Source organism: Phalacrocorax aristotelis, chromosome 19 (genome assembly GCF_949628215.1).
Source record: "Phalacrocorax aristotelis chromosome 19, bGulAri2.1, whole genome shotgun sequence".
NCBI lineage: Eukaryota > Metazoa > Chordata > Aves > Suliformes > Phalacrocoracidae > Phalacrocorax > Phalacrocorax aristotelis.
Genome location: NC_134294.1, coordinates 964,801 through 979,219, shown reverse-complemented (window position 1 = coordinate 979,219; position 14,419 = coordinate 964,801). Strand labels below are relative to the sequence as shown.

The window sequence follows — 14,419 nt, the reverse complement described above, 5'->3', positions numbered from 1 at the left end:
CAGCGAGTACGTACCTTACACTCTTCCTGTTTTTTCCAAGAATTGCTAGTTTTGTAAAGAAATATGGCACATGATATAAACCCCTGAGAACAACAGAAGAAATCAAATACAGAAATGTGATTTGATCATAGTTTACATGCAGCTACTTCCCATGCAGAAAAAAGGACTTGCATGTGTATCTTCGGGGGTGAAGAACTACAATAATTTAGCTACAGAATCACAAGACCTGTCTGGATGAAGTTCCCAGATTGCCTTGTACTGCTCGAAAGGTTTCCACGAGACCAAAGAAAATCAAAGTCGTGGTGTTTTCTGACCTTACAGGTCTCTGAACTCCTACAAGAAAGAGAACAGATTAACAAACTCGAGCAGAAACATGAAGAACTATGTACAGATGAAAGGATGTATGAAGAACAGATGGCTAAAGTAGTATTTTTGGAAGAACAGATCAAAAACTTGAGGGATGAACAAGAACTGCTCTGGTAAACCTTAACAAGGCCTGTGGTACTTTCTGCTCATTATCTTTGCTGACTAATTGTTTAGTCTTTTAAAAATCCCTGTTGTGCTGCTTCTGGCAAAAATGGGCACAGCAGCTTTGTGTCTTCCTTATCAGGTAGTTGTCTCTCTGTAGAGATTTTGGTGAATAAGCATTTCCCTCAATGCCATCATGATCAGTTAGGAGTAAACCTTTTTGGTTTTTTCAGCTATTCCAGATTCTGAACAGCATAAATGAGAGCTGCCCTTAGGGAGGAGGTTCTGCTCTTGGAGAGAGGTAGTATTCGGACTAAGACGGTCCCAAAAAGCTCCCATCCTGGGCTTGGGCTCCTTGGGGCTAACTGCTGCCAGCTGCCAATGATATGCACCCTGCTGTGGATTTTGGTTGTCCTTGGAGGGCAGGTGTCATCAGGCGTCAGGGCTGGAGATAGAGCTCTCATGGGTCCCAACTCCCCTTTGTCAGCAGAGCAATACAAATTTGGAGTGGGAGCATCCGTGCTCAGGCTCTTAGTAGTAAGTAAAAGCTTGGATTAAGTCCAGTATATTCAGCTCAACTACCTGGATACCTACCTACTGAGATAAAGTAAAACCAGGATAAGACAGGTAGGTTGGCTTACAGGGACGTGTAGTTTGGATTGAGATAAGTGAGACAGCTCGGTCGGGAGACCTGAGCCCGTGCTTCCATACAGCGAGGCGTTGCGCGAGTGCTTCTGTGCCGCTTGTGAGCGCAGACAGCTCACGCGGCCCTTCCGAGCGTTTCCTTAGCCAGCAGTTAACCTGCTCATGAATGACCGAGAGCTGACCTTCTGGACACATGGGTTTGTTTTTTTTTTGTGGGTCAGTGTCCAGGGGAGACTGACCCTTGCCCAGAACTGCTAGATGCAGGGCTAAATCCCCTTTGGAGCCTCCTGAGACAGTCGAGTGTTGCCTTGAGTGTTTCACTGGACTCTCGTATTCCAAATTTTTTCCCTTCAGAGGGTTGTTTCCCTTGGATGTGCGTAGTTATCTTTCTCCTTTACTATTTCTCCTTCAAGTTCTGAATTACTAGAAAGCAACAAGAAGCGGGAGGAGCTAGAAAAGCAGCTAAAAGAGAGCAATGAAGAAAAACGGTTGTTACTGGAGGAAATTGCTCAGCTAAAACAAGATATCCTGACTACCCAGGAGCAGGGCAACAGCACGCTTGAAGAGACTTTGGGGATGAATCAAGGCATGGCGCATAGAGAGAACAGGTTTCTCGTGTTGCGGAGCTCTGCAGGCAGTTTAGATGGGAGCATTGAACAGGTATGGGCAGCTTTGCCATCTGCACCGTACTTTTTTTTTTTTTCACTTATTTAGTGGCAAAACCTAATTAAAGTGTACTGGAAGCCAGTCCTTGCAGTACTGTGGTGTTAGTATGCTGGGGGAGATGAGAGGCTGACTGATTTGCTTGGGGAAAATGTTTGGAAATTAGGAATGTCATAATTTCATTCCGTCATGTTTTTGGACATAGAGGGAACTTGGATAAACTGAACGGCCCCCTTAATACATGTGAAAGAAATAAGTTATACAGTCCTTAAAATGACATTTTAAAAACTTTTGGAGCTCTTTCTCAGCTCCTTTTTGGAGTGTGAGCGATAGAGCTGGCTTGCTGTTCCCACAATGGTCGTGCTTTTGCTGTAGGCAGAAGCTGTTCCGCTTCCCTGCTGCTCCTTGTGATATTCTGCTCTTACAGTGCTTGAACCCCTTCCACAGCCGCTGCCCCGCAGTGGCAGCTCACAGGCAGCTGGGTTTTGCTGCAGCCCTGTCCCTGTGTCTCAGTTACTGCTCTCTGATTGCTCTCCCAGCTGGCAGGCAAGACCCCTGTTAGTCACTACGTTTAGCTGTGCTTTAAATGCAATTTCTTCAACTTTCTTACTGCGTGACATAAAAAAGAAGAGCAGCTAGCACTACCAAAAGGGGAAGAAATGATGAAGGTACCCAGGATGGGGGGTCTGAGGAGGAGCAAGGTTTATATGCAAGCAAGGGTTTGGAGGAGAAGAGAGGACATGGTGGACTGTAGGCAGGAGTGGGAGTGGAAAGGAGAGGATCAAAGTTGTGCTGATACCAAGAAGAAGCAAATCTGTACAGTTAGAGCAGACCAAAGCAAGATATGAGGAGCAGAGGGGATGCTGAAAAGGATCCTGATAGAAGCAGGTGGGGGAAAGAAAAAAACCTACAAAACCTAACTGATCTCAAGGACAAGTGACATTATCAGATCACACAGTGCTGGATCAAGATTTCCCAGCTTGGGAATTTATCTGGGGATTTACCTGAGAAGGGAAGCTTCCTCTTCAGTGGATTTCATCTGGTCCCAAGAACAGAGGGTGAAGATGCAAAGTGGGAATGCAGATCAACAGATGGCTGAAGTGACGCTGGGCAGAAGGGTTTTGGTACACCAAATATGGGAAGGACTTTTAGTCTGTGTACAAGGCACTTGGATGAACCAAAGAGCTCGATTATCTTCTGAAAGCTGTCGGTGATCACCTCGTGGTGTCCAGGCTGCTGTTGCCTTGTGCCAGCATGTCCTTTCCTGTACCCCTGCCAGGACTCGCTTTGTTCCTGCTGCCTGTGGGAGTTGGGGCTGGATGTGGCCCTCCTGCTTAGTTGCCATAGTGAGACTCTGGCACAAGAGTTAAGAGTAACCCGGGTGGTTTTGCTTTTGCTTGACAGGTCAGTTTTAACAGGGTTTTGTTCCCTCATCTGGGTTATTGCATCTTCTCCCTCGACCTCAAGGATTGTATCGGCTTCTCTGAGGGGATGGACAGGGTAGGGAGCAGGACCTAGTGCGGGGCAGAAGAAATGCTTGCCTTCACTCATCATCCTACTTAAATGCCCTTAAATCCTACTGGCGTACCTGTACCTTTCTTACTTACCAGTCTTTATCCTTCCTTGAAGTTAATTTCCATGTAACCTTTGTTGTTCTGCTGTTCCTGCAGAGTCTGTCCGACGAGAGATTCCAGCAGCAGGAGGAAAAAATGCAGCAACTGCGGCAGGACTTGCGTCGCGTTCAGAACTTGTGCAGCTCAGCCGAGAGGGAGCTGAGGTACGAAAGGGAGAAGAACATCGACTTACAAAAGCAAAACCTCTTGCTGCAACAGGAATGCACCAAGGTAGGAGCAGAGCAGGGAGGTCTGTTTGAAGACAGCATCACGTTGTTTTACAAGCTATGGGAGGTCTGAGGTGCTGATTTCGACAGGCTGAACCTCATTTACATTTGACTGCGCAGTACCTGGGGCTCTCAAGCTGCTCTGTCTCAGGTTCACCGAAATGGCACTGCCTCCACATAAAACTTTGTGTGTGTTGCACTTGCTCCCTGTATTTCTCTCTTTTTCTTGTTCACTCTCTGGTAATCCTGTTGCCCCTTTCCTAACCAGGGAACTTGAGATGGTGTACGTTGAAGTGCAAACTTGATTTCTTCTTTTGAAACTCAGGTCAAAGCTGAGCTGAAGCAAGCCCGGTCAAAACTTTCGGACGCAACTGAAACATGCTCCTCTCTCTCAGCACAGTGGGAAAAAAGCCAGCAGAAGGTCAAAGAACTCGAACAAGAGCTCTTGAAGTGTTCCCAGGCTGATAAACTGCAGAGCAGTCTGCAAGAAAAACTTGCACAGGAGAAATCCAAAGTATGTGAAGCACAAAAAAAGGTAACTCATCAGTGTGAACTAAGTTAACGGGAGGTATGTTCTTAGCCATTTCATGCAGCTGTAGTTCAGAAAAAAGCATGAGCACCAGCACCTCATGAATTGGTTTCCTCAAGTCCATTTTGAGATCACTTGGATAAATATATTAGGAAAAATGTCTGTTATTAGTGGGAGCATAATCAAGACAATAGAAGCCAAATCTGGTGGCTCAGGTCCTGTCTCTAAAGCTCTGAGAACACTGGCGGTAGGGCTGGCAGGCACCGGGAGCCCAGATCATGTTCTTCCTGAGGAGATGTGCTGCTGTTTGCTATCTGGTATACTGTGAAAGCTTGTGTTTTCCATGGCATCGATTCTGCTGCGTTCCTGCACTAACCGTTGGATTTACTTTTGAAGTGTGCAGGGTCATGTCAGGTGCAAAAAGGATTGCTGCTAATTCGTGACACAGTATCTGATCCGAGATCTGGTAGCCCTTGGAAAGGGTTTACTTTTAATGGACTTTGTTGCAAGTCAGATGCCGAAGTACTTTTGAGTAGAAGCAAGCAAATCTTTCATTCCCATGACTCAGATATTGAGGGATCAAAGGGATCTGAATCCTTTGGATTCAGATACTGGCCTATAAATACAGAAAGTTTAATCCGTGTCCAATTTTAATCCGAGATTTCAAAACTCCAGCAAAAGCTAAAAGATTCCCAACACCAACTCCTGCTGGCAGAGGCTCATGTTTCAGACAAGAAACTCCTGGAGGAGGAACTGAAGGAGGCCCGAGAAAATGAAGCTCGTGTGCAGCAGGAACTTCACGAGGAGCAGCTGAAAAGGTACCCAGAGCTGGGTAAGACCTGTTCTGCGTGTGGCAGGCAGGTGTGTGCCAGCAAATGCTGCTGTGCCAGCCTGTCAGCAACCTCCTGCCGCTCCATGCCTAGCCCAAGGTGGGCTCACAGGCACTGCACCAGTGGTTTTGCTTCCTATCTCTCCTTTCAACCTGCTGGTGTCCCTGGCAGAGCTCCACAGGGTCCCTTCTTTATGAGATTTAAAAGATTTTTGGGGACTTCAGCTGTGTCAGAAGGTGTGTGGCTGCTCCGGCCAGCCCAGGGATTTGGTTTACCCTCTACATGCCAGCAGTCCCCTTCCTTGTGCAGCTGGGATCGATGATCCCCGATACTTCATGCACCCTTGCACGTGCCATTGCGACACGGGGACAAGCAGGAGGTAGGGATTTCTTTCAGTACAGTTGTCCAGTACTTTCAGTACTGAATTTTTTCAGTGCTGCCCAGGGAAGGTGCATAGCAGTGTGGTGATGTGTTTAGATTGCAGCCAGCCTTGAATTCATGGTGGCACATCACGTTTAGCCTGGAGAAGAGGAGGCTGAAGGGAGACCTTATCGCTCTCTGCAACTCCCTGAAAGGGGGCTGGAGTGAGGTGGGGGTTGGTCTCTTCTCCCAAGAAACAAGCAATAGGATGAGAGGAAGTGGCCTCAGGATGTGCCAGGGGAGGTTTAGGTTGGATATGAGGGAAAATGTCTTCACTGCCAGAGTGGTCAGGCCCTGGCACAGGCTGCCCAGAGAGGTGGGGGAGTCACCATCCCTGGCGTGTTCAAAAAACATGTAGACGTGGCACTTGGGGACATGGTTTAGGAGGCCTGGGGGCATTGGGTTGGAGGTTGGACTTGATGATTATAGAGGTCTTTTCCAGCCTTAACGATTCTGTGATTCTATGATCACGGGCTGGCCTCCACATCAGTGTCTCACTGTCACGCCAACATGCTTTTAGGAAGCTCCTGGAGCAGCAGGTGGAGGAGCTGCGGCAGCAGCTCCGGCATTCGCGGGAGACGGAGGCGTCGCTGGCCAAGATGCACGTAGAGCTGCAGGCCAAGACTCTGCATGTCCTAGAAGATGAGCGGAAAACTGACTCAAGTGAGGTGAGCTGCAGCATGGATGGATCCTCATCACCCAAGGGGATGCTGTGCTGGTGGGTGACGCCAGAGCAGACCACTGAGCTCTAGAGGGAAACGGTACCATCTAAGTGTGAAATCTGTCCTGGGAACTGCTGAAATAGGGTCAAATCCAGTCAGGTGCTGAGCCTTATGTAGGCTTCCTGTGGATGCAGCACTGAGGGCGCAGGAGGAGGGCTTGATGGCTTCTCCCCTCCTCCCTTTCCCTTTTCTTGCAGAGCAGGGAGCTTTTTGCAGGAAAATTTTAGCAGAGTCCATTGTCTGGGAGGATGCACTACCTCTCTCTGCCCTCTTGAAGCCTAGAGCCCCCCAGCAGCACAGACATTCATGCTCCCCTTCTTTAAGGGGAGGAGGCAGTGGCCTTGGCATGTAGAATGGATGGATATTATCTGTAGTGGGAACCACTAGGATGACAGAGAAGCTTTGTTGACCAGACTGAAAGGAGGCAGAGGGACTCCTACAGCTGAGGACACACACACAAATGAAAAATAGTTGTTTTCCAGCACCTCCAGTGTCAGAAGGAGAACCAGAAGCTTTCAGAGCAACTTTCGCTGCTGAAGGAGGAAAACAAGGCCCTTTATGAGGAAGGAGTCCGTCTCCTGAACCAGAAGGATCTATTTGTCAGGTAATGACTGAAGCAGCCGGGGATATGTAGACACAAAAAAACCTACCCAGGAATTGCTGTTTATGTGCTTGGATTTTACTGTTCTGCAGCCTTTCTTGTCTCTCCTGTTCAAGGCATTTAGACCTGCCTTAACTGCATTGGGGGGAGTCAGGTTATGCTGTCCATCGCATGCCTGCTGTCTGTTCTCCTTGGCAGCTAGAGGCAGTGCAGAAAACAAGGGGCTGCCTAGGGAGGGCTGCGGGTGCGGCTGTTTAGGGTCTGGCATTGGCAGAGATGCTCCATGGAACTGCTTATTTCTCCCCAGAGTACTTTTGATCTAATTTGAAGCACGGTAGCCTTTTTGTCATAAGTTTTTTTAAAACTTGGGCAAATGTCCCTTATATGGTAGAGATTTATCTTTTTTGTGACATTATTTTCCCTTCTATCCTGGCTGGATAAAAATAAACAAGAGCACTGCCTAAATGGGACAAGTTTGAAGGGAAGAGCAATGATCACAAGTCTCAGCAGCCACAAGTATTTAACCCCAGTGTTGCAGCTTTAAGAAGCACCCACTGAAGCAGCTCTTTCTGCAACCTCCTTTGCCTGACCCTTGCTGTTTAGGATTCTTCTTTGTCTGCCTTTTTCCCCCAGACACAAGTACTTCCCCTTAACCACCCACATCCCCACCCAAACAAACAGCTTGCCCCCACTTACCCTTTCCCTGTTACTTCCAGTTTTGGTGACTTTATAACCCTGTTTTGTATAAAGGGCTGAGGAGGCGAGCACAAGGATTTGTAAAGCTTGGAGTCAGTTTTAGGAATGCTTTGGGTCTTTTTCCCTCAATCAATTTCCATTTGGTTGACACTTAACAATATAACCGTTGCAATAAAAAAACTCCCCCCAAACTGATCGATGAGAGATATAGTCCAGAAAGTCAGTGTGCTCATTCTGCCTTTAGCAGCGCAGCCAAAAGGAGCTGGGTAGGTGGCTGAGGCTCCCAGTTCAGGCTTTGAAGAGCCTGAATCCCCTGCCATCTCCTGCCTTGCTCTTGACCCAGAACACAAAAGCACTTCACAGCCTGATGCTTGTCTCTCTGCCTCAGGAAATATAACGAAATGCAGCTCCGCCACAAAGACAAGATCCGCAGAGCCAAAGAGACCTTTATCCACGAGGTGAAACAAAGGGACAGCAGAATTAAGCAGCTTGAAAATGAGCTCAGCGAGTCAAAGCTTCAGGTGGAAAAGGTGAGAGGGTTTCTCCCATGAGGGAAGGCAGTGGATGATGTCTACCTCTATTTCAGCAGGGCTTTTGACACTGTCTCCCATAACACCCTCACAGGTGAGCTTAGGGAGTGTGGGTTGGATGAGAGGACAGTGAGGTGGATTGGGAACTGGATGGCAGAGCTCAGAGGGTTGTGATCAACAGAGCAGAGTCTGGTTGGAGGCCCGTAACTAGCGGTGTTCCCCAGGGGTCTGTGCTGGGTCCTGTCCTGTTCCACATATTCATCAATGACCTGGACGAAGGGACAGTGTCCCCTCCGCAAGTTCGCTGACGATACCGAGCGGGGAGGAGCGGCTGATGCACCAGAAGCTGTGCTGCCGTCCAGCGAGGGCTGGGCAGGCTGGAGAGCTGGGCCCAGGGGAACCTCATGGGATTCAGCAAGAGCCAGTGCAGGGTCCTGCCCCTTTGGGAGGAACAGTCCCCCGCACCAGCACAGGCTGGGGGGGACCTGCTGGGGAGCGGCTCTGCTGAGAGGCCCTGGGGGTGCTGGGGGGCAGCGGGGTGACCCTGAGCCAGCACCGGGCCCTTGGGGCCAAGGGGGCCAGCGGTGTCCTGGGGGGCATGGAAAGGAGTGTGGACAGCAGGGCGAGGGAGGTTCTCCTCCCCCTCTGCTCTGCCCCAGTGAGGCCACACCTGGAGTGCTGCGTCCAGTTCTGGGCCCCCCAGTTCAAGAAGGGCAGGGAACTGCTGGAACAAGGCCAGCGCAGAGCTGCCAAGGGGATCAGGGGCTGGAGCATCTCCCTCGTGAGGAAAGGCTGAGAGACCTGGGCTTGTCCAGCCTGGAGAAGAGAAGGCTGAGGGGGGATCTCATCAGTGCTTATAAATACCTGAAGGGTGGGTGTCAGGAGGATGGGGCCGGGCTCTTTTCAGTGGTGCCCAACGCCAGGCCAAGGGGCAACGGGTACAAGCTGGGACACGGGAAGTTCCACCTGAACATGAGGACAAACCCCTTCCCTGTGCGGGTGCCAGAGCAGGGGCACAGGCTGCCCAGAGGGGCTATGGGGTCCCTTCCCTGGAGACATTCACCCCCCGCCTGGACGCGGTCCTGTGACCGTGCTCTGGGGGTGCCTGCTCACACAGGGGGATCAGGGTGATCTCCAGAGGTCCCTTCCAACTGCCACCATGCTGTGATTCTGTGAAGGCAGCGGAGCAGGCTACAGTGTGCCTGCAGGAGCATCTCTTTTTCCAGAAAGAAATGCAGTTTAGGAAAAAAAGGAATGAGGCTTAGGAGCAGCTGGTTTTCAGGCAACAGGGTTGCACTGTTGAACAGCCAGACAGTTGCAGCATGGGGAGCTCTGCCTGATGTGCTGCTCCTGCTCTGTGTGCAGGATTGATGCTGCCCTGGGAAACAACCAGCAGTGCCAAAGGGCTCCAGCCCATCCTTGTAGGAACAAAAAGCCAAAAGGGAATTCCTGGCTCAGGTTTGCCCTCAGCGGGGAACCCACGTCCTCAGATCCCATTCAGAAACTGCCTAAGCTCCATCTTCTTTTGCCTCAGAAATATTGCTGCTGGGAAGTGGCTCAAAAGCCTCTTTTTGGGGTGTGTTACATGAAACAGCATATCACTTCTAGGAGTGAACATGCTTGATGGTGACTGCTTTGGTAAAGTGCTCTAAGGTTTACAAAGGACAGGGAAGAGCGAAGCGTAACTGCTGGTTATAATTTCCTTCTGCACCACTGCTCAGGGGAAGGTGCTGATTGCACAGATCACTGCTGAGAATGAGAAATTACTCCAGGAAAGAAGACGGCTCCTCCAGAAGATAACTGACCAAGAGGAGACCCCTTGGAGCAACCGGTCTACGACTGCCACCCTGCAGAGCAGGTAGGCAGTTAATGATGTCCACACCTCTGGGAGCCTGCTTCTTCCCAGTGCTTCTCTGGTTTTATGCCTATTTCTCTTAAGAAATCCAGAGGAAAGCCTGAACTGTGCCCCAGGCACTAGTGCTGTGGCTTTTAATTGCTGTGGGATAAAACTAGCTCCTTTCCCCATCAAAGCCCTCATCATACAGCTGAAGGTTGTGGAGGCCAAAGGGTCTGAGGATGAAAAAGAAAATGCCCCTTTGAAAACATTGCATGGCCAGAAGGGAAATAACTTGTGCCTTGTATGTGTGATGTGCTCAGAATGAAGATCCTGGATGAGGAGAACGTGCAGCTGCACGAGAGAAAACTCCAGCTCTCCGGACACGTGCCCACCTTGCAGCGCACGCCGAAGAGCATCCACGCTCCCAACACGGAGGTGAGACTCTGACAGGGCTTGGTCTCAGCAGACAGATTGTAGGAGCTGACATCTCCTGCAAGCGCGGGTTGAGTTTGTTGCAGTTGAGGGTGCTGGAGAAGAGCTGAATCGATCCTTTGGTTGGGATGGAATGGGACACCAAACACACAGTGGATTGAAATGGCTTTGTTGGTGAGGAGGGACTTCGTGGGGAGCTGAAAGCTCAATGCACTTGCCATACCGCTCCATCTCCGTGCTGCTGCGCAATGAGATCCTTTTTCACAAGGACAGAAATTTCACTTTGGCTCTTTTGCAGATTTAGGGTTGTAAAAAGACCTTAGTTTTAAAGTTAGCTCTAAAATTAGGAGAAATGACCCAAAGCACTGCGGCTGGGAATGTTACTCCTGAAAAGCAAAAAGCTTCAGAACAAGCTGACTGATACTATTGACTACATGGAACTGAATGAAGATGCGCCTTACCTAAAAGCTCAGTTTCAGATTGACCAAATTAATGGAGAACATTGGGGAGAAATGGAGAGAAATCCAGGAAAGTAAAAATCGGTGTTTCAAAAACTCTTCAAATAAAACCGGTGGATGTGGAAGTGTATTGATACACTTTGAAATTTGGGGGGAACCCAGTTTGGTTGGAAATGAGCTGTTAAGGATGAAAATTTTGTGTCAGCACTGGTGTGGCCAGCAGGAGCCGGGCAGGGATGGGGCCCCTGTGCTCGGCCCTGGGGAGGCCCCACCTCGAATGCTGGGCTCAGGTTTGGGCCCCTCGGGACAAGAAGGCCCTTGAGGGGCTGGAGCGTGTCCAGAGAAGGGCAGCGGGGCTGGGGCAGGGTCTGGAGCACAAGTGTGCTGGGGGGCGGCTGGGGGAGGTGGGGGGGTTTAGCCTGGAGAAGAGGGGGCTGAGGGGAGCCCTTCTCGCTCTCTGCAGCTGCCTGAGAGGGGCTGGAGTGAGGGGGGGGCTGGTCTCTGCTCCCAGGGAACAGGTGATAGCACAAGAGGAAATGGCCTCAGGCTGCGTCAGGGGAGGTTTAGGTTGGATATCAGGGAACATGCCTTCACTGCAAGAGTGGTCAGGCCCTGGCACAGGCTGCCCAGAGAGGTGGGGGAGTCACCATCCCTGGTGGTGTTCAAAAAAACGTGTAGACGTGGCACCTGGGAACATGGTTTTCGAGAACTGGGGGTTGGACTTGGTGATTTTAGAGGTCTTTTGCAGCCTTAATGATTCTATGATTCGATGAAAGTGCCGTTTGGCACCTGGCAGAAAGAGCCGTTTGTGCGTTCCACTGTGTTTTATTTCATAGAACCATTGCTTTCTGTTTGTTTCAGCTGGGCTAGTTAGGGGTTATTATTGTTTAGTTTAAATTCAGACCCAAAGGACAGACCTATGATTAGCATGTCTGTGTGGCCGGAGTTCTCGGGGAGATCCGTCAGTGGAGCTGGGGGCATTTTGAAGGCCAAGACTCTGGTGGTTGAAATTCCGGGCCTGACGTGCACCTCCTCCTTTGAAAGTCTCTCTTCCTCCTTCCAGGACTCGAAGAGTGCTAACTTCTCTGAACGCCAACTACAGAGTAAGGTGTTGCCATCTCCCTGTACCAGGTACCGTGGGGTAAAAGGAAGAGGCACAAAATGCCTCTCTGCATGTGGTGAGGGAGATACTGAGTGTTTTGCCTTCTCCACCCTGTGATTTCACCTCCAAGGGCCCTTTTTTTTTTTGTTATTGTCTATGAGGGAAAATGGTATTAAAAGACTCTATGAAACTGGTGGGATGGAGAAGTTAATTTCTCAAAATATGTTGGGAAGCAGCGTAGGATTTCCAGACCAGCTTGGTGCCCAGGGGTTTTGGAGGAGCATCTTCACACGAGGTTATGAGGCTTAGAGGGCCACGGCTGCCCGGAGCTCTATGACCCGTGTCCCAGGCTATGCGGCAGGAGGGAGCGTGAGCTCTTTCTCCACCTGTGCAGCCAGGAGCACCCTGATCTGTGCCAAAATGGGCCAGCGGGAGGCAGAGAGACCCTGCAACTCTGGTCTCTGCTTGCTGGAGCCCCAGCACAACGGGCTGCTTACAGCCTTCAGGTGCTAGGGAGGCTGACGGACAGTCTGTCCCAAGTCAGAGGAGGTTCTGGGGTCGATGGGGGCTGTCAGCTACTTGGCTTGAGGAAGAGTATCGGAGCCTTAGTCCAAGTGAAAGGTGTTGCCCGTAGCCCTGCACTGCCTGGCAGAGATGTTGGGAGGGGCGCTGGGGCTGTGCAGGTGGCAGAGGGTCAGACAGAGTTTGCAGAATGACTTAAGAGAGGAAATTTGTTTTCAGCTTCCCACCGCGAGAAGCGCCAGACTCTCTCAGCACCCTGAAGGCCACGCAGGACGCAAAGCCTGGAGGAGAAGCTGAAAGCCAAGACTCACCCTTTTGCTTATCCCCCTCTCAACCTTCGGAGATCGGCTACTTAAATGTAGCTTCCCCTGGAGACACCACAGCCTCCCAGCTGCAGGGGCAGAGTCAGAGCATCAGCTCTGAGAACTTCTAAACGGGGAAAGAGGTTTGTAAAATATTAGCCGGACTGCAAGGCTTTGGGCTCCTCTGGCTGTGAGATAACAAGGACCGACCGCAGCGGGAGAATTGCCAAATGGACGGACCTGGTGATCTCTGTCATGTATTTCAACTAAATCAGTCAACAGCTTTTTTCCAACTTGCCCAACTCTGTGTGTGTGATCCCAGATCCACCTGGTGGCTGGAAATTTTAGATAAACTCAGTGAAGTGGAAGAGGGGTGGGGTGAAGCCTATCTTCACCTGAATCCTAATTTCTTGTCCAGTCAAAAACTACAAGCTTTGTAAATAAAACTCAGCAAAGTTCATGTCTGCACTCTCTGATCCTAACCAGTCCCTGCCATGTGTCCATGTTTCTCTGTTCCCCTTGGTCTGTGCACATGAAGGAAGATGGAGGGGAGGAGGGAAATGGAATAAGAGCATGCGTGGAGGAGAAAGGAGGGGATCTGAGCACCCAGAGAAGGAAAGAGGGTACACCTTAATGCTTACTAACAGTGGTGGAGGGTCTACGAGGATGCTTGGGTGGGAGTAGAAGGAACCGGATCATGCAGAACAGGGGTGTAGAGGGAACAGGTGTGCTTGCAAGAGGGAAGCAGAAAGGATCAGAGTGTGAGCTATGGGGAAGAGAAGGGATCGGTACATATTCAGGAGAGCATGGGATGACTCGGAATCACCGTTTGCATGAAGAGGAACCATGGAAGCCTGAGATCTCGCAGGAGGAAGGGGAGAGGTCCTCCAAAATAGCGGATCAGCCTGGAGGGCATCTGAGCACGCCTGGAGGGGAGCAAAGGGGACCTGAACTGGCACAGAGGGCCACGGTGGGGATAAGAGCGGTCCCCAATGGGCAGAGAGCAGCTCTCTTCTCCCAAGGGAGGGAACAGAGGGTCTTTAAGGAGAAGGAGGAGGATCTGAGCACACATCAGTTGACATTTATTCAAAGCTGACTTGGCTCCAACCACAATTCCAAAATAACGGGGTTTTTACCCAATCTGCCATGCTCGCTTGTATCCGCACTGAAATCCAACGTTAAAAATATTTCCTTGGAATTTGTCCTCTTGCTCTCTACACTCAGGCTTCTTTTCATACCCACCTCAAAACAATTTTGAGCAACCTTTCCCAAAAGCATGTGGTCCCCGGCACCTAGACGTTCTCTGCTTGGGCTACCTGGGGACAAGGACGCCTGGGAATTTGGGGGAATTTTTAGTTTCAACTTGATTTTGTTCACCCTTCAAGTCTCCTAATCTTGTCTCTCTGGCACGGTCTTGGTGTCCTTGTTCAGCAGCCCTTGCAGGCGACCCTTTGGGTCTGCCTGTGGAGAGGGCAGCGGGTGGGTGGGGACAGCTGCCCCAGATGCCCTCTGTGGCAGGGGCTGTGCTCACCTGCAGCCCCTCTGACACGGGCCGTGGTCACAATGGGGCACACCCCCTCACCGGGACACCTTGCCTCTCCCCACGGCACCCAGCCCGCACTTCCCTGCCAGTCAGGGAGGAGCTCAGGTGTGGGGGGCTGCTTTGGCCACTGCTCTGCTCTTGGGAGCTGCTTTGCAGCCCGCAGGGGGAGGCGGAGGCAGGCAGTGCCACAGCGCCGGTGCTGTGTGGACAGGAGGAGCGGAGGGGCTCGGCCAGGAGGAGCTGCAGCCATGGAGTGGTTCTCCTCTGCCTTCCTCCATG

At 50.7% G+C, this 14,419-nt stretch overlaps 1 protein-coding gene across 9 annotated transcripts in view; it reads left to right on the top strand.

Moving 5' to 3' along the window:
* Positions 1-13,065, top strand: part of CCDC30 (coiled-coil domain containing 30) — a 40,643-nt gene extending 27,578 nt beyond the window's left edge. For 3 of the 9 annotated variants that reach the window (XM_075114099.1, XM_075114098.1, XM_075114094.1), the window contains 12 exons: positions 322-479; positions 1,527-1,773; positions 3,447-3,620; positions 3,942-4,151; positions 4,806-4,963; positions 5,916-6,063; positions 6,600-6,721; positions 7,803-7,944; positions 9,666-9,802; positions 10,102-10,216; positions 11,735-11,802; positions 12,515-13,065. In XM_075114099.1, coding sequence (XP_074970200.1) covers positions 322-479; positions 1,527-1,773; positions 3,447-3,620; positions 3,942-4,151; positions 4,806-4,963; positions 5,916-6,063; positions 6,600-6,721; positions 7,803-7,944; positions 9,666-9,802; positions 10,102-10,216; positions 11,735-11,802; positions 12,515-12,728 — 1,893 coding nt within the window. In that variant the 3' untranslated portion in view covers positions 12,729-13,065. The remainder of the gene's footprint in view (positions 1-321; positions 480-1,526; positions 1,774-3,446; positions 3,621-3,941; positions 4,152-4,805; positions 4,964-5,915; positions 6,064-6,599; positions 6,722-7,802; positions 7,945-9,665; positions 9,803-10,101; positions 10,217-11,734; positions 11,803-12,514) is intronic. The other 6 variants (XM_075114102.1, XM_075114100.1, XM_075114097.1 and 3 more) reach the window with 5 other exon arrangements.
* The last annotated feature ends 1,354 nt before the right edge of the window (positions 13,066-14,419 follow it).